Below are 19,610 nucleotides of genomic sequence, written 5' to 3' on the forward strand. Positions count from 1 at the left end.
CCTATGAGGAACTATCAACCAGCCACAATGGATTAAAAACTGGAGTTGTATTAGTCATTTCTGTTCCAGTTCATCTAGAAATAGGCTTATTTACTATGCAGTTCGAAAATTACTTTGAGTTAATAATATGACATTCAAAAATTCCCAACAGTTGTGTTTAAACTGCTAAGACAATTTTCTTTTCTGGTACCTCTCTAAGTTTAGTAATGACAGCTGGAAAGACATTTATACCACAGATCAAAGGAAGGAAATTTCCTCTAAATTCTTGAATTTTGGCAGCAAGTAAAATCCTAACTAATGAGAATTACTGGTAACTAAGATGCCCTTCAAAATAGATTGTGATGAATTTCTCATAATATAAAATTAAAATGGACAAAATAAAATTCCATAAAAGATACTGCATCTATTCAGCCAATAATGCTTTTGCACCTCACACCATGTGACAGCAATTGAGTGCTTCTGTCACCTACAGAATGCTCTGTGGGGGAACCTGTGGGCACACTTCTCCAAGCTCCCCAGCATCCACCTTCACCAGCTACAACCATCGAAGATGACGATGGAGAAATAACAAATACTAAAAATAAGACATGTTTAGGGTTGCCCCTTAAGCTAAGACATTCCCCTAATATACCAAAGAAACATGAAAAGATTTCAAAGGTCTGTTTCAGGATGTGCCATTTCAGATTGCTTTAACATCCCACATTTCTTAAAGGTCTTTTAAAAAGGTCAGGTTTGGAATTCATGCAAATTTATTCCTTTTAGCTAAAACACAAAGTATGGCAGAAAGTCTTCATTAGTTGTAAGTAGTAGTATTCCTGTAGTTAGATTGATTCAAATATTTATTTAGCAACAGTGCTCATGTGGTAGCACATATAATAACCCCATCAATGCCTTGTTCTCAACTATTAGTTCTTAATTCTGCAAGCTTCTAAATACCGTTCTCCCTCACTGAGATCCAGAATAAACTCCTGGGTAGAGAGGCACACATGCATTTATGTGATTTTGCACCAGTTCTGTGGAGTCTCTCAAAATGTTAAGACTATCAATCCAGATTTTCATGGTAATAAGGGTGTAATTTAACTTACATACACAAATGAGATAAACCATACAAATGGAATTTATTCAACTCATACTGAACAAGGAATATTAGAACTTTTGCTTTACATATGTATTTAAAATTCTTTTAAAGTATTTTAATTTTAAAACCTAACATTCAGTTAGAAAGTATACTATAAAAAGCCAACTTGAAAACCAGTTAGGAAGTATTTTTACTCTGTTTCTTCACATATTGTTACACAGGAATGTTTAAAACCAATTTTTTTTCTGCACAAAAGTCAGAAAAAAACCCTTTTCTGTAATCTCTTGTGTACATAGCTGCAAAGTTTTCTAGCTGCATTTGAATAAGTGTTATCTTTTAAGATCATAAGGAATTGAAAGTCAATCTTTTCTTGCTACTCAAAGTAATGCAAGCTTTGCTACAGGAATGCATAAAGTATGGTTCATCTACTTTGAGCTGGTGTTCTCAAAATGTGCATGGGACATTTGCTCTGGCTAGCTTCTTACATAATAAAAAATTGCTCATCAGAGCATAGCAAAGTGTTCCTTTAACTGTTTGATGAGCTGCTGTGTATCAACATGGCCTGGAAATGCTTCTTCAGACTTCTGAGCCGCTGTGTAACTTCTCTGAAGATCTCCAACCTGTAAAAAACACACAAACTGATTCTGCAAATCCAAGCACTGCAGTGTTTGTACTCTGCATTCTGTGCAATACATTTCTCATGCTCACAAATTTTAAGCACAGCTGGTATGAAGAGTGAACAGTCAGTGTAAGGACATTTGGAGGCAGGATTATGTCACACTTACATCAAGGGATGAGAAAGACAGAAATGTCATTTTAATGGATGCTTTGAGACATCAACTTAACATAGTCCATTTCACCCAACTTCTTGGAGAACGGACAAGGTACACACCATGCCCAGTGCTTGAAGTATAGAGGAATAAAAAAAGAGAAGTTTTGCTTTTAAACTCCATAAAAGTGCTATTGTAAAAACAAGCAAAACACAACCCATCAGGCCTCTACAAAAAAAAAAAAACAACTGTGATTGCCTGCTTCCTCACAGAGATACACAACAATGTTGGAGAACTAATGGTGCTCTTCTGTTGCTATTAGAAGAAATTGTTCCCTACTTAAAGAACTTCATTTTTTTCCTAAATAGACATCATTTTTTGAAAGGATTAAAAGGAAAGCATCTCAAAAAGTGGGTTCATCAAAAAAGAACCCAAATACTTGGGGAACACATCTAGTAAAAGTGATTACTCCTGAATGAGAAAGGAGCAGCTGTAGACAGCCAGGAGGTTTTTTTCTTTTCTTGTGCATCACTCAACACAGAGCTTCAGCATGGCAATAATTCTCTGAAGGAGAAAAAGTCAAGGTCCCAGCCAGAGAAGTCATGTTCTGTAAACCATGGCCTTACACTGAATTTAAGGATTGCATTACCCCACTGCACCAACACCTGGCTCATGTGGCTGGCTGTCTTCTCCCATAACCTGTGAGAGTCCTTTGTGCAAAATTTATGTAACAAGACATTCACAGACTAGGATTTACTCCCCAAACAGTAAGTAAAAAATACAATTATTCAACACCCTCTTGTGTTTCACAGTGGAGAGGATACACTTACAAATTAATGGGTTATTCTCTTCTTAATGTGTGTACTTCAGCATTTGTAGGAGTGGAGCAGCCCACACAACACAGAATGATAACAGAATCATGAAGGTGTAGGCACAAGCAAAGGAGCAATTTTTTTCTTGTGAGATACAAGAAAAAATTTGGACAAGGTTCTCTTATTAACAGGAATGCTGGACACTGTTAATACAGTGTCTTAGTGTCTGGATGAAATAGATTAGTAACACAAAAAATTCAGAGGTTGTAGAGCTGAATAACAGATTTGCCTTTGAGATCAGTAAGATATTATCAGTAAAGGATATTTTTCTATCATTACTAGTAAATAATATGATATTAATACACTTCACATTCTAAAAAAGCTCATGCCTGTCAAGACTGTAGATGGAATTGTTCATCTTCCAGGCATTTGAACAATTACAAAGTTACTTCACAGCCAGTTTGCCTCATTTTTTCTCAAAAGCAAACATTGGAATGGCTACTTTGACACACTTCTAGGTATTAAAATGATAATGTAATTTAGCATTTTCTTTTGAGTTTATGCACTCTGTATTCTTTTTTCTTATCTATCTGGAATTCTTAATAACAACAATAAAAATCACCTGCCTCACCACGGCTCAATTTCTAGATTACAAGAACAGGATAATGCATTACCTTCTCTGAGAGTATGGCAACATTGAAATGGGGCTCATACATGTGAGGTGCTAAAGATGAAGCAGTCTGCAGCAAAGCTCTTGCCTATACAGAGAAATGAAAAAAATAATATAGTGACATCTGGGAGGGAGAGTAACAAGAATCTAATGCAATATTCATAATCCTTAAAAGAAATTATCCTGTGTTTACTAAGTCATTACTAAGAAAGCCAATTTCAAAAAGGTTACATCCATGGTGTAGGCATAACAGAGTCAAATAACATTGAAATGAATAAAGACTTTTGGTTGAGTCAGAAAAAAAATTATTGGGACATACTAAATTAAGCAATTCAATTTTAAACCCTGAGGACAATACATCACATAAATTAAATAAAACTCAAAGTATTTAAAGAACACCCCACTGTATTTATCTGTTGTCTCTGACAACTGTGTTTTAAGCATCCCTGAAACCATAAATTTTATCATATAAATGACAGCTTTCACATTTAAACATTTAAATAAAATTAGGGGTTTTTTTCTCACTAGCAGAATAGAGGCATAAAAAGGTGAAACAGATTAAGTATCAGAGTGTATAGTTTCATGATGTAAATACAATACAAATATAAGGTCCACTTGTGAAAGATTAAAAAAAAAAAAAAAAAAGCAGAACTTAATGGGGAAAATTCCAAAACATTTAAAAACAAAAGTAACTATAAACTGTGGCAAGACTGAGCTAGGAACTTATTAAAACTCCTTACATCTGAAAAGTCTGAGTACATGCAACAGTACTTATGAAAGAACATTGTGAAATAAAATCCATATAAACAAAATATCATCCCTTTTTTTATTCTTCTGCACATATTTTTATCGCCAAAATTATCCTAATTTTTAATTATACATGTGATACAAGAAGAAAATTGAAAATTTTAAGCTAAAAACTAATGGAAAGTCTCTGCAGTGCTAGTAATGAGCAACCACAACTTCCACCATTGAGGGTATGCTCCGCTAGGGAATTAAATGTCTAAAAATTTACTGATTATGAAACTGAAACGAAACCCAAAGTTTACTTGTCACTGGAAGCATCCAGTTCCAGGTTCATTTCAGTGTTTCCATGGTAATTGCTAGGTTATCTGAATAAAGTTAACTTCTATCTAAGAGAATGTGCTCTTAAAAAAGGTATTTATAATTTATTTTAGCTCTATGATGTATACCTGAATCCATCAAATCAGCTTGCTCTCATGAGGTCTAAAACAAGCCCACAGCAGTTCTGTCCAAAACTGCCCAAAAAACACATATTCATTTTCCCTGCATGTGTATAACAACGGTGTCATTTTATACCATGCATGCATTTTATACCATTTTCCACCATGCATGTCAATTATATATCTTAGCACAATACAGCCAGTATACCCATATTAGGTAAGATGAACCACCAAGCTTATTGATGCAAAGGTGTTTATCAAGAACCTGCTTCTTTCTGACAAAATTCCAGTGCAATCTCCTTGCTAAAAAAGCCCCAGCTTTCAAGAGATAATCTGATTGCTCTTTTCTGCCACCCAACAAAAGTATGTTACCTACATTTATAAACTGAATATACAGTTAAAGTTGTCTTTCAAGTTAAGATTTCAAAGTCATGGGGTTTGCTTTGGATACCAATTAAAAAAAAAAAAAAGAAACAAACATCTCAACAACTGCAAAGTTATTGGAAACCTTGCTTGTCTTTGATGATTCATTTGGATACGCCAAAGAATAAACAGTTTAATGGGAGATGGCATGACAATACAGAGCTTACACTGAAGCATGTATAACAGTCATCCATGTTTTCTGACTGTAACAGTGAGTTAGACATTCATATGATGCCTCCACCTCACAGAAATGATGTTTGTTAAATACAAAATGCCCAAATGAAGCATTCTCCTTCGGCAGGATTCAGCACTGACCTGTTCAGTGTGACCTTTTCGCATTTCCAGCACAGCCAAGTTGTTGTAAGCTTCTGCGTAGTCGTTATTGTTGACTAATGTCAGCTTGAAACACTGGTAAGCCAGATTCAGGTCTCCTATGCCCTAAAAGAAAAACTGTGTTTTCACTTGTGAAAAGATTGGAAACAACATGCACTGTTTTGGTTTTTGGAGTATCTTTTCACCCATAAGTACTACAATGGAATGCAAATTACAATAAAAACATGCCAATCAGAAACATATGTGCTTTCTTCCCAGATGCTCTCATTTTTTCCTTATTTTTCCTATAGACAGAATAATTTCTCTCCAGCATAAACTTCCATGCTTCAAGTGACATTCATTTCATCTAATTTAACTTTTGGATGATTAAAATGGCATTTAAAGATTATGTTATCTGCTACTGTCTATGGCAGGGTAAGAAAAACTGAGATTTCTTCAGAGAGAAAGTAATCTTGCTTCTTTGTCTCTACACATATTTAAGTTAAGAAAGATTCATTTCTCAGATGGAGCAGCTGACTAATACTACTGTAGTGTTAAGACTGACACAGCATCAGGTTAAACATCAAAAGTGACAAATGCTGAAAAATACAGGCACATCAGCTCAAATTTCAATCTTTAAGGCAGTATAAGTTACTGTGTTTATCCTAGCTGCAGTACAAGACACAGTTGTGTTTCTGACTCAAATCATTATCAGCAATTGAAGACAACTCATGTTAGAAAACTCATGTCAAAAACTTTATTCATCAAACTTATTCTGGGCATGTAGCTAAAGAGAAATCCAACACAACTTCTTGAAGAACATCTGCGAAAATGGGCAAGACTGTAAGAAAATTTGTGTAGAAACTTAACAAAATTTATCACATAACTACACAATATTTCTATAGCTGCCTTTACCACAGAGGAAAATACCTTCTCAACTATGACCTACTTAGTGCTTTAGTATTGGCTGTTTGCTGTTGAATGTGTATTTTTATGATGAGAATCAGTCTAATTCTCCATGCAAAACAAATAATAGTTCCTAGAAAAATATATTGAATTAATTTTTTTTTGGTCAGATTATCTTCTTTTGCAGCCAAGGCCTTCAAGGGCTGGTATATGTTGTAATTTTTTCAGAAAGATGTGAAAATTAAAGACAGTAGGGAGTGAGCATCTTTTAGCAGGAGAAAGCCACATTCTGTAAAGTACAGAGTTTTTCTCTTGCTACTTCTTCCCCTACTGAAGTGCAAGTAAACATTCCATCTGTACTGGACTTTATCCTGTACACTATTGTATTTCTAAGAAGGGAAATTACTCCTTCCCAGTTATTTTTTTACATTTTTAAATAAATTTTACTGATTCAGAAAGATGGTTAATATTTTCCATACCACAGCCACATGTCCCAAGTTGTACCACACATCTGCTGTCTCCTCCTCATTTTCAGCCAAAAACAGTGCCCGTTCAAATGAAGATAGTGTCATATCATATTGCTGGGCATAGAAGCAACAGAGGCCCAGATTGTTAAAGAGCTGGCAGTGATAAACACCCATCTGCAGGAGCCGTCTAGATTGAAAGAAAGCATTTTTAAAAAAAAATTTATTAATTTCAAGTAGGAGTTTACTCTAAAAGACAAAGTTCTCTCCTCCCTTCTCCCTATTCTCACACTTGTTAGTTTCATGAAGGACAGTGCAAGGTATTTTTATTAGAATCACAACTGTGCAAAAGTATGTGTAAATTAGTAACTTCTGTCTTCTTGACTGGGTTACATGATCTGACTTTACTGTAAGACAGAGATGTAGCAGACTTTCTGTTTCCTCTTTCCAATCCCTCGACATCAATCAAGTTGTAGTTTGTTGCAGTTACTTTATGTAATTCTTAAGACTCCAATTTTTTGCTTGATCCCCATCCTTCAGAACTGCTCTAATTAGTAATAGTATATTTTGATTCACACTGATATTGTTTAATGTGTCTTTTAAAATAGAGACGTATTATAAAAATTCTGTTTATTCATATTTATAGGAATAAACAGAAATGCTATGAGGGCCAGAGAAAAAGAGGGCTGCTGTCTGCAGCATGACTGTGAGTTTCTGAACCTAAAGAATAAAAGAGCTCAAGTCCAACAGAAATGTAGTGATAGTGCTCTTGCTGACTTAATCTGCTCTGAGCAAGGGAAAGTCAAGCTCCTTTGCACTCTGACTGTATTGAAATAAAAATCAAGCAGCAGTGTTAACACTATCTCTTCACTGCTTTCAGTAAAGCACACGGGAAGCCCGGCCTGCATTCCAAGTCAGGGATTTTGTGGTCACAACACCTGGTCACTTCAGGTGGAGTAAGGACTAAAGAAGTCCATGTGCCTTCTGTATGCATTTGAAGTTAAGATCCACTGTTCTCAAACTGCCTCATGCTGTGAAAGAACTTTCCTTGTTTTTTGGTTGAATGATAATCCATGTTGATACCGCTACATCCTCCTCATGTAATGATTACAAGTTTGTAGTGATGTATTTATCACTGTATAAAAAGATACAGAAGCTGTTACACTGATTTTAGGGTAATATTTGTCCAAATGCTCATTCATTCATACTCCTATGCCAATCTCCTAATTAATTTTTTCCTGCATTACAAAGATATTGTATTACCTTTATATTACCTTCTCACATATTCTGTTCCCCCTCCCTCCCTCTGCATAAGTACAGATACCTGTAAAACCGCAGAGCTATCTCAGGTTGGTCTGAATAAAAATGGTTACTGCCAATGCATGCAATGGCTTCCACGTGAGTATTGTCTTGTTTTAACACCTCTTTATAGTACTCTGCAGCCGAGGAGATATTGTTCATTTCCTATACAATTAGACAAAAATTCCAATTACTTCCACTGTTTATCACCTATTTTTAATGTGAAACTCATTAAAATGTTAATCTACTGAATGCTTTATCTATGCCCTGTAGAGTACCTAATTGAGATTAATTATATATGTTCTTAAAGTTCTCTGATTGTACCGTTCAACACCACTGTCTGGCATCTTCACAAGCAGCACACATATCCATGACAGGAATGCATATTGATTTATTAGTAATATCTTTACCTGAAATTAACTCTATGCCACAGCTACAAAAAGAAATTTATTTGAGTTTTATTTTTAGAAAGAGGGACAGCCTGTTGTATTGAGTTTGGAAGTTGAAGGGGGACTACAGAGGTGGCTTCTGTAAGAAGCTTCCAGAGCTCCTCCACATCCAACAGAACCAATGCCAGCCGGTTCTGGGAGGGACCCACTGCTGGCCTCAAGGCTGAGCTCATCAGAGAAGGTAGTTACATCTCTGTGATAACATACAACATATTTTAAAAGGAAAAAAAAAATATTGCACAGATGTAATTGTGGCCAGGAAGAGAGCAGTGAGAATATGTGAGAGGAACAGCTCTGCAGACACCAAGGTCAGTCCAGGAGGGGCAGGAGGTGCTCCAGGCACCAGAGCTGAGATTTCCCTGCAGCCTGTGGTGATGACCATGGTGAGGCAGCTGAGCCCCTGAATCCTATGGAGGCCAACAGGGGAGCAGAGATCCACCTGCAGCCTGTGGAGAAGCTCCATGCTGGAGCAGGTGACCTTGCTGTGGGCTGTGACCCTGTGGCAAATCTGTGCTGGAGCAGGCTCCTGGCAGGACATGTGGCCCCATGAGGAGAGGAGCCCACACTGGATCAGTTTCACTGACAGGACTTGTGACCCTTGTCACCTGGGGACCCGTGCTGGAGCAGCCCCACGTGCAATAGACATTTGCCCCTTCTTGCACAGTCTTGTGACACCCAGAACTGTGCAGGCAGTTTCCAGCATGGTAACACAGAACAGACTGACTTCCCCAGACAACGTCTCAACTATTTTCAATGCTTTTTAAATCAAGTCATTAATTGCTCTGAATGCAAATGAGAATATAATTACATATGAAAATTTATTATGTGCCTTTGAAAACAAGAATCATGAATTTACCAAAACTTGTACTACCTAGGATATGACACTTAAGGTAACTGTATTGTATATAAATATATGCTTGGATGTGTGCTATTTGGAAGATGAATTAGGGTAAACTCACTGCTATAAATGACAGTGCACTGTTTCTGAGGGGTGCAAGGCCCTGAGAACCTATCCCCTACAAGAAAAAAAAATAAATTAAGAAATAAAATTTGTTTCTGTGTTTGTATAGGAATAATTTCTACCTGTGTGCTGTAGATACAATGTGTTCCCAACATAAATAAAGAATAAGCCTTTATATAACCTCAGCAGTGTATTTAGCTCCCAAAAAAGGGATTTATTGTCATTCAAGGAAATAGTAATAAAGTAGTCCCTTAAAATATTACATAGGGTTTTTTAAATCAAAAATGCTCTACAAATCTTTGTACTGTCAAAAGTTAGTGACTGAGAAGAAAAGCTCTGATTAAGATGTCTGATAAATATATTCCACTTGTGAGTCTATATAATGAAAGCAGCCCTATGCTGCAGTGCAAATCTTTGCTAATGAAGCTAAAATCCTTCACTCAAGTGTCAGTGCAAAACCAGATCCTATCAAATATATGCTGCTCTTTAATAATTCCTTAAAGGGTTATGCAATGTTATGTACGGTTCTGCAAAATAACATCTATATTAAAAACTATTCAACAATTCAGAAAGAAAAGCCTCCAAAATTATGCAGCTGTTTTTTTGTTGCTGAAGGACAAAAAGGATTTAATATGAAAATGGATTAAGGCTTAGGGGTTAGATGAGAATGATGAGAACAGGATAGAATGCCAAGCATGAATATAGACAGACAAAAAAAAATTCATTACTTTGTTTTTAACATTTGTTCTGGAATAGCACTTTACCAACTTTCAGTGGAAAAACAATATGAAATTCACCATTTGATGTGAAAATACCCAATTTCTCAGAGCATTAAGAGACTAATGACAACACAGAGTGCTAATAAAGACAACACAGACAAATAAACTATTTTGCTGTTTAATTTTGCTGGTTGATGACTTGAGCAGTTTTAGTGATGAAATATATATAAACTAGCAAGGACAACATCTGGACAACTTGACTTAATATGGACTTGCTTCTGCATGCCAAGGGCAAATGAGATCTCAATGATGTGATTAATCATTGAAACAAATAAGCCTGCAGGGTTCCCGTGACATTACCTTGTTACCTTTGTGGAAAGTTACCTGTTTTGCATTAGTGACACTGAAAATCAGCACAGTTGGTTTTTGATGACCTTAGTTATATTCAACTATTGCCTCTTTTCTTGCTCAAGCAGCTACACTTGGCCCCTGTAAGGACTGCATAGTGGGTGCATACCTCGTAGATTCGGGCAATTCCACAAATAAGAGTCACTTCTCCAGGAAATCGCTCTAACCCTTGCTTGAAAAGGTTCAGAGCTGTTACAGGCTGATCCAAGCGCAAATACACCTAAGCAAATAAAAAATGTATATAGATGTCAAATGTCTGACTTTTATACATGTTCTGCTGTTTATCAAGGGAGATAAATAAAAGGGATGACACCTCCATTTATACAGGAAACCATTAGCTGAGATGATGAATAATACTGGGAAAATAATGGAGTGAATAATGAATAAATCTGTGTAATGAAGATAAAATACGCAACTTAAGATAATTAAATTTACCTATTCATGATTTATTTGAATATTACTAATTTAAAATATCCTGTTATTTATTACCATATAAAATATAGTTTGACACTGAGGTGAAGGTATCACCTTGAATATTTCCCTATTTAATGTATTTTCAAAAACTTGGGCTTGAAAGAACAGGATCTTCAGGTTGATAGTGCTGCAATATCAAAATATTTTACTTAGTCGAATAAGACTGCACTGCACAGAGCAGTGACACTTTCAAGTTTCCTTACTGCTCAACCAACCTTCCCTGTCACAAACAACAGAATCCTATAGAAAGAGGGCAGTTTTGCCACTGTGAATTTGGCTTCTGTGTTGATTATGAAAACATGCAATGTGGATAATAATTGTGTGAGAACTGGACATCCAATATGTCCAGTGTTGACAGGGACCACCTCAGCAGTTGTCTAAGAGTACAGCTGTAAAGCCCTCCTGCTGTTGGGTACGGTAAACACAGCTACAGCAAAGGGAAAAACCCTGCACTCATGCTTTGGGAAACTAGATGGCTAGAATGATTTCTCTATCTCCCACTGAATGGAAAAGGATTTTGTTGGAGAAATAGTATATTAATCAGTTCTAATATTAGATACTACTAAAGAAGAGAAAGAATCTTTGACTGCTATCCTGATACAAGCTTTCTGTGATGAAACGTTAAACAAATATTAGTGTTAGCTGAACAACTGAGAAACCTCCAATTTCTGCTTTTGCCCTTAATGGACTTCTGACTGCCAACAATTACAACTGTACATTGTTTTTTTGCAATTCCATGGATATATACTGCTGTAGACATGTGCAAAGCAATCTTTCCTATGACCACTCAATGACATTCTTAATTATCAAAGAGCTGACAACTGTCAGCTTCCAAGAAAGGGACTGCCATTCCAAGTTGGTCATTGTTGGCAAAATGTTAAAATACAGGCATTTTTTACACTTACTCGTCTAATGTCATTCACATTTCCTGTATTAAGCTAGAAAGTTAATGTCTTCTTCTGGAAATCTACAAAAGAGCAAGGGTTTTGGAGGGCATGGTACTTAGTAGATTTGAACTGCCCTAATTACATCGTTAACCATGAATGATGCATCCAATTGAAAAAATGGACGGTATGAAACTCCCCTAGACCCCCTAGTAACTCCCTTTTTTATATTTTTATCTTTGTTTATGAAGTATGTTTTCTGAACATTAATGATTTAAATCTGCTCTATTGCTTTATCTGGAGGCTGACTCCAAAGATGCACTCACTTCAGACGCTAAAACCACACAGCCACAGTACTGTACTATGTAATCCCCATATCAGTGTGATATCACACGATCCAACATCTCTGTAGACAGTAGAGCTGCTCTCTAGATAAATGGCAAAAGAAATTAAAAAACAGGTGGGGCAATTTCCACCTACTCACAGTTGCTTTGGGGAAACTTGCTCTTTAGAATTACTACAGCTACAGTAATTATGGTTTATATATTAAAAGCAAAATAGCTCCATTCTCTTTTTGGTCTCTTGTTTATCTCTTGTAAAAATATCCCATTTCTAGCTCTTCTAGGTCATGAAATACTTTGTAAATTCACAGCAGGTCCTGACTGCTTTAAAGACTCTTTTTTTTTTCTTTTGGTCTTTTATATTTTTGTAAACTAGAATTTTTTGTAAACTTGGGAGAGATCACTTTCAAGAAAATATTATTAAAAACCCAGATAGCTGTTGCAATAATGAATATAAACAAAACTAACTAGTATCTTAGTATCAGTATATTTCCACAGAACTTTATGCAATCTTATTATTTTTTAATGACTGCTTAACTCAAGCCTGATTTTTTCAGTTCTATTAAATTGAGCCATATCTCTGTGCCTTACTTTATTGCCTGTCCACTGACAGTCACTAAATTATGCTGTGCAATGTTTTATGCTTGAGCAAGCTGGTCTATAGAGTGGGAGGTGGAAGTTCAAATGCAGCTCCTGCCTGAGCTAGTACTGATGTAGGGGGATGCAAATCTCCTGTAATGAATCACTGTTTGTTAATCCAATTACTCTGCCAAGTGAATAATTCTGTGTAGTTCATGGAGTGAGTCCAGAGAAGGGCCAGCAAGACGATAACAGGGATGGAACACCTCTCCTGGGAGGAAAGGCTGAGAGTTGAGTCAGCCTGGAGAACAGAAGGAAGTGGGGTCACTTAATTGCAGCCTTCCAGCACTTGACAGGACCCTACAAGAAAGCTGAAGAGGGACTTTTCACAGGGACATGTAGTGACAGGACAAGGGGGAATGGCTTTGACCTGAAAATTGATATGTTTATATTGGATAGTAAGAAGACATTCTTCACTATGAGGGCAGTGAGGCAATGGAACAGGTTGCCCAGAGAAGCTGTAGATACCCCATCCCTGACAGTGTTCAAGGCCAGGTTGGATGGGGCTCTGAGAATCCTGGTTTAGTGGAAGGCATCCCTGTCCATGGGGGAGGGAGGGGGGTGATTGGAATTGGATGATCTTTGGCATCCCTCCCAACCGAAACTATTTTGTGATCCTGTGTATTTTTTAGAATGACTTGTGATAGAGACAGGAAAATTAATAAGCTTCAATGAACTTCAAACACAGTGCTGGAGACACATCTCTAGATAGCAATGATGGTCATTTAAATACAAAACATAAATTGCTCAGGAAAAGCACATATGAATATCTGAGTTATTTACTAGCAGTGATGACTTTTGGACAGGCCTCTGACAGCCAGCTTAAGGGGACCAATAAAGAGCAACTGGTTTCATCTCCTTCCAGGACACCAAGAACAAAAATGCAGTTTTAGCTTCTCACAGGCCACCTTTTCTTGAATGTCTTAGAAAATGTTTAGAAACTAATGTGTATTCTGGTAAACAAGTAGTTCTGAGACTCATCTGTACCACTTGTTCTTTTAAAGCTTTTTAATGCCTTTATTTTGACAGAACATTCCCTGTTTCAAGGTCTCCGATTGCTTCCTTTAAGCTCGCTTTGTTTTGATTTTGCTTGTGAAACTAGGATTTTGAGCTTTGCTCTTTATTTACAGATTTATTGCATTGGTTTCCTAGGAGACCATTGTTCTTCATACTGGAAGTCCAATAATTTTTTTTAGCTACATAATCCTCACTGGAATTTAGAACAAAGAATCCAGTAACAGAACATTTTTAAAATCTTGTTTGTGAAATCTGGGAGCTTGAAAATAATTTCATAAACTATCGACTTCCATTGCAACTGTTAGCATGTATTGCCTCAGGCATGGAGACCACACACTTTTACACACAATGATGTATCTATGACTTACTTTTGCCAAGTACAAGATTGTATCAACCATGTCCTGCTGTTTAAGGGCTGACTTAAATTGCTTTTCAGCTTCACGATATAATCCCAACCTAAAAAGACAACAGATACATATAGAAGGTAATTGTTTACTGTGGTTTTTTTCAGGATTTTTTAATAAGCTTATTAAATAATGAAGGAGTTCAAACTAAACCAAACATAAACTGCCTGAAAGCACACCTTATGACCACATACTTGTGTGTACATTAACAAAAAACATGTCATTGTGAAAAATTATGTACTCGTATTCACAGGAATTCCTCCTGCTCTTAAAACAGACAGTAGAAAATGATCAATTAATGTCTCAACTCTACCCAAACTGTTTCAGACCAGAATTTCCTCACACATGGCAAAGATCACACAGATAATCTCCACTGTGAATGAACATCACAGGAGTCTATTTCATCTCAAAGGCATTTATTTTGCATAATTACAGTCAAATGTTTTGCACTAATCTATAAGAGCTACATAACTACAAATTAAGAGGACTGTGCAATTTTAACAACATAAAATGGCACACTTTCTCATATGTAAATTGCTTTTTCTTTCCTTCACCCAAAGAGCACATACTTGCTGAAGAAATGCAAAGCACAAACAGAACAAGCCAGCTAAAACAAAGAAGCACGGTCAATGGGGACATAAGGTAGCTTGGGATCCTGGAATTCCTTGGATTCGTTAGTTTCTATAACATGATTCATAAAAATCCTGAAAGCAATGAATGGCCTCTAAACTCATGTGTTGGGTTTGCATGAGAAGGTTTTGGTAGCTGGGGGATTCAGGAATGGCTTCTACAAGAAGCTGACATGTCTCCAACGTGTGACAGAGCCAATGCCAGAGCCAATGCCAAGATGGAATCAAGGCTGAGCCCACCCATGACAGTGGTAGTGCCTCCATAATCAGCATAGGAATAATGTAACATGCAGGGATAATACATTTAAGAAGGAGGAAAAAACAGTGCAATGGCATGCAGAGAGAGGAGTAAGAATTTGTGGGAAGAACTCTACAGACACCAAGGCCAGTGCAGAAGGAGCAGGAGGAGGTGCTCCAGAAGTTCCTGTGCAGCCCTTGGTAAAGACCATGGTGAGGCAGCTGTGACTTTGCCCTGAAGCCCATGGTGGACTAACAGGACACAGAGATCCACCTGCAGCCTGTGAAGGAACCCATGCTGGAGCAGGTGGATGCCCAAAGGGGGCTGTGACTCCATGGGATGCCCATGCTGGAACATACTCCTGGAAAGACCTGTGGCCCTGGGGAGAGCTGAGCCCACACTGGAGAAGGTCTACTAGCAGGACTTGTGACCCTGGGGAGGACTCATGCTGGAGAAGGGAAGAGTGTGAGGAGTCCTTCCCCTGGGGAGGAAGGAGCAGCAGAGACAAACTGACTGCAACCTCTATTCTCTGTGCCCCTGTGCTGCTGGGAAGGGAGGAGGTAGAGAAAACAGGGAGTGGAGTTGAGCCCAGGAAGAAGGAAAGGGTGGGTAGCTGTTTTAAGAATTGCTAATATTTCTCATTATCCTACTCTGATTTGATGCTTGTGTATGGGGTGGCAGCCTTAGGCCTCAGCATATTTTTAACTGGTACTTCTTGGGCAATGTAATTCTGGCAGAAAGTGTCTAACATGAATATTTTATTCTGTATTATTTCATCAATCTGAAGCCCTCATTGACAGATTATTTCTCAAACTAATACTGTAAATATTTATTTAATGTGGTCTTTTAAACAATAGCTCTTTGCATTTATTGACTGACTTTTCAAATAATTACTTTAAAATCCATTAACAAAGGCAAAATTGCAACTAATTCAGTTACTCACTATGGATGCCTTCATCTCAAGCAGTGGTTTCCTTGTACATTAAAGGAAATTTAACTGTAAGCACAGCACTCTCCAACAAAACACTTTCTGAGCTATTTCTCAGTGTTCAGCACTGCCCAACACACCCAGCAGTACAAGTCCTGCACTCACAATCACTCACCACAGAAGAAATGAACAATGGCTTACCTATAGTAGCACTTTCCAATTTGGACTTTCCACCACCAGTCCTTGAACTGTGCATACTCAGTGGCAAGGGCTGCCAAATCTAGAGCCTTCCAAAATAAATCAATCATCTTAAAATTAATGTTTACACAAAGAAAACATAGTAAAGATTTTTGTAAAGAGAAAATGTTGAGCAAAAGTCCAGTTAAATTGAGGTGGAAGCACTGCTTTTTATTTATTACTTTTACAGTTCAATGCATAAAATAGCTGAAAACTTTATTTGTCCCTACAAAAATAAGCAATCCAAACTGTTTCTTCTAAATCAAAGAGAAAATAGAAAATTAATTTGATCAGACTCCAGCAGTGCCACTTCAGAACACAGTATTTGTTTAAGCAGAAACACTTTTTCCAAGCTTCCCATCCTTTTTCAGTAAAAGTTGTTAAAACCAAGTAAAGATAAAGAAATAAAAAAAGAAATAAGTGAGTTTGAAATACTGCAGAAATTTTAATCTCATTGCTAATATTAGGTTGCCATCACTTCTGGAAACTCTCAAATGTGTACAATAAGAAATATTTCTTCCTTTAAAAAGTCTATAATGTAAACAATTATTTTATTACAAGAAAAACAGAGAAATACTCTAAAAAACAGACATCTGTCAAAGATGGTGGAGGTCTACAATCTCTTTTGTCTGGTATACTGGAAAAGCAAGTAAACTAATCAATGTTCTCTGATCAGCGACCACAGCCACAATCTATGGCCTTTCATGTTTTAGCTATAATTTCAATGCCTCTGGTAAAACAAATATATGTCTTTCCAGTACCACAACCTACCATAGAAACACTCATGTTTCTTTTTTTTTTTTTTTTAATTTCATTTTATCTCAGAACACATCAAAGCTATGTTATGTTTGTTATATTTTCAGGATATCATCAGAAGTAGGGTAAAAAGCTTTAGCAGTGTTTTTATAACAAAGAACCAAACTTTCCTGCCTGCTTTTTTGGTAAACATTTTGCAGACCACAGAAATCAGGAACAAGTTATTTACTACGAACAATAGGTAAAAGTTCTGTGCACCAGTCACTCAGTAGCAGAGAAACTAATAATTCCAGAAAAAAAATTATCTGAATATTGAAATGCTGCAAGAGCCCAATTTAGTGGCATCTACACCTACACTGGATTCCTGTTCTTTCTGCTAGCAGTCAATGGATTTAGATCTGACATAATGAAGAAAAGTCAGTGGAGATATGACAATTTAGACAAGTTGCTCTCCTTTGGCTTTGTGAGAATGAAAGAATAATTTGTTTTCTATAGCAATTCAAGACAAGTAGTTGCATCAGTGCTCTCCCTAAGATGACAGCTATCATCATTCCCTGCCTCTCTGACAGGAGACAGAAAATTCAGGTAAACCTACAACTCTCAATTCATTGCTTCTTCAAGTTAGGTAGTATCCTTGAAGGCCTCAGATGGCAGCTCTTGGATTGGCTGCCCTTTGTTTCTTAATGTCTTTGCAAATTGCCCAACAGGGCCTTTAGATGCTACAACTATAATGGGGAATAAGCTTGCTTCTAGACAGAAATGGTACGGACACCCTTCTGGGCAGATTCTTCCTTTCATGGGATGGCACATAAGCAATTTGGTCCCAGTACTGGAAAATCTGTGAAAGTAGTTGATGTTAAACATTGGTTACTTCTGTTGCATTTACAGATGTATAAACAACCTGGGTGACTGTGAAATACCACACCTGCTTCTATTGCAGCAGGAGCAGCCATTTCAGAGGAGTAAGGATCATTCTGCCAATACCATGCTCCAAAGAGCTTTCCTCAGAGCTCTCTGATGGCAAGGGCTCAAGAAGGAGGACTGAGTTTCAGAAAATAATCCCTTCTGTAGACACACATCCAGGTTTCCTTCTGGTGCCCTAATTGCTTCTGATAACTATTTTATGCAAGGCTAACAATTCTGGCTGTGATTGGAAAATGGGAACTAAGACTGCTTTAGGCATAGTAGACAGTAACATCAGCAGTTTATTTGTTGATCTTGGCATCTTCTACTAGCATCAAGAAGCAAAGCATGACTTCATTTTGAAGTTAGCTTATGAAATTTAATCCCATTTTTATATTTTTCAATTAATGAAAAAGGAAAGGAATAGGAAGATCCTATTTCTGATACTTTACAACCAATTACAATAACTTCAATCAAAAAATCCTAGCGAAATTACAAACATTTCTTAGAAGTGTTTCCCTGAGAAGGCTTCGTACATGCTAATAGTTAAAAACTTTTGCTGGTATTACAAAAAAAAAAATCTTTTGACAATGTGGCCCTTGAAATATCAGTAAATAGATTAAAATAGCATTTTAAAAGTAAAACCTTTCACCTTGCCATGTCAGTACAAACTGCTAGCATATTTAAATTTCAGTTTGCTGCAAACTTTGAGTTTTGAATTGTACAGTTTGAGTACAAATCAGTATTGAGTCTGCACAACATGTTAATTTAAAATCAATCTGTAAGAGCAGTAGTGATATGTCTGTCCTGCACTCCTGTGTGTTGCTGGATATTGGTGTAGTAATATTAATAACTGAAAGGGAAAAACAGGCTGGATTTGGAATTGGCAGATACTGATATGTCCTTTCAAGGATTTTTGATTGCAATATGTTTATCAGTTCAAAACCTACACTGCTTGTCCTGAAAGTTTAAATAAACTTTAGGCTATAACTCATCATCTGGACACACTGATGAGCTGAAGTGTTTACTGTCTAGAGCACTTAGCACACTCAAAAATGCAGAGCCCATTTCAATAACAGTCTTAACCCTGAGAAGCTTTTCAGAACAAATTTATCTTACTTCCAGCTCTTATGTTTGTGAAAATAAAAATGCTAAAAATCCCTGATACTTGGTGGATTTTCTGTTTCTTTTTTTAAAGTTTTTTAAAAAGAATGAAAATTAATATATATTCTTTAATTGTATTTAGCATGATTGTGAGTATCTTTTTTTTACCATTACTTTCCTTAGCTATCTGTATTATAACTAAGACTTCCTAATTATCAACCAGCTGTAATGCAGTATAAAACAGCCTGTAGGCTTGTGGCAATTTACTACTGTATTGCAAAATTAAATTGGTAAATGTACAGTTGTTTGAAACAGTAATTTCATACAGATATTGTATGCACCTAGAAATTAGATAGATGGAAACAATAGTGAGCATCTGCTGCTTCTTTCATGTGCTGTTGAATGGCAGTAATTTTCCCAGCAACAATTATTGACTGAAGTCTTATTTGTAGACAAATCAACACCAGATAGCCTATAAAATAGCTGAGGAAGTTACATTTGCCATAGTCAATTTAGCACAATTTATTTTGGTGAGTGTAGTCTAGATTTCTATATTTTGTAGATCTAACATAATTCCATTTTAAATAGATTTCTATCAGAG

At 36.6% G+C, this 19,610-nt stretch overlaps 1 protein-coding gene across 2 annotated transcripts in view; it reads right to left on the reverse strand.

Annotated features, from left to right (window-relative positions):
* Window positions 1-1,099: 1,099 nt before the first annotated feature.
* TTC8 (tetratricopeptide repeat domain 8) overlaps window positions 1,100-19,610 on the reverse strand; it is a 42,262-nt gene continuing 23,751 nt past the window's right edge. For both annotated transcript variants that reach the window (XM_064423632.1, XM_064423633.1), the window contains 8 exons: window positions 16,211-16,296; window positions 14,179-14,266; window positions 10,565-10,675; window positions 7,944-8,083; window positions 6,635-6,809; window positions 5,253-5,375; window positions 3,335-3,418; window positions 1,100-1,698 (listed from right to left, as the gene is read on the reverse strand). In XM_064423632.1, the coding sequence (XP_064279702.1) occupies window positions 1,582-1,698; window positions 3,335-3,418; window positions 5,253-5,375; window positions 6,635-6,809; window positions 7,944-8,083; window positions 10,565-10,675; window positions 14,179-14,266; window positions 16,211-16,296 (924 nt within the window). In that variant the 3' untranslated portion in view covers window positions 1,100-1,581. The remainder of the gene's footprint in view (window positions 1,699-3,334; window positions 3,419-5,252; window positions 5,376-6,634; window positions 6,810-7,943; window positions 8,084-10,564; window positions 10,676-14,178; window positions 14,267-16,210; window positions 16,297-19,610) is intronic.

This window comes from Passer domesticus, chromosome 6, assembly GCF_036417665.1.
Source record: "Passer domesticus isolate bPasDom1 chromosome 6, bPasDom1.hap1, whole genome shotgun sequence".
NCBI lineage: Eukaryota > Metazoa > Chordata > Aves > Passeriformes > Passeridae > Passer > Passer domesticus.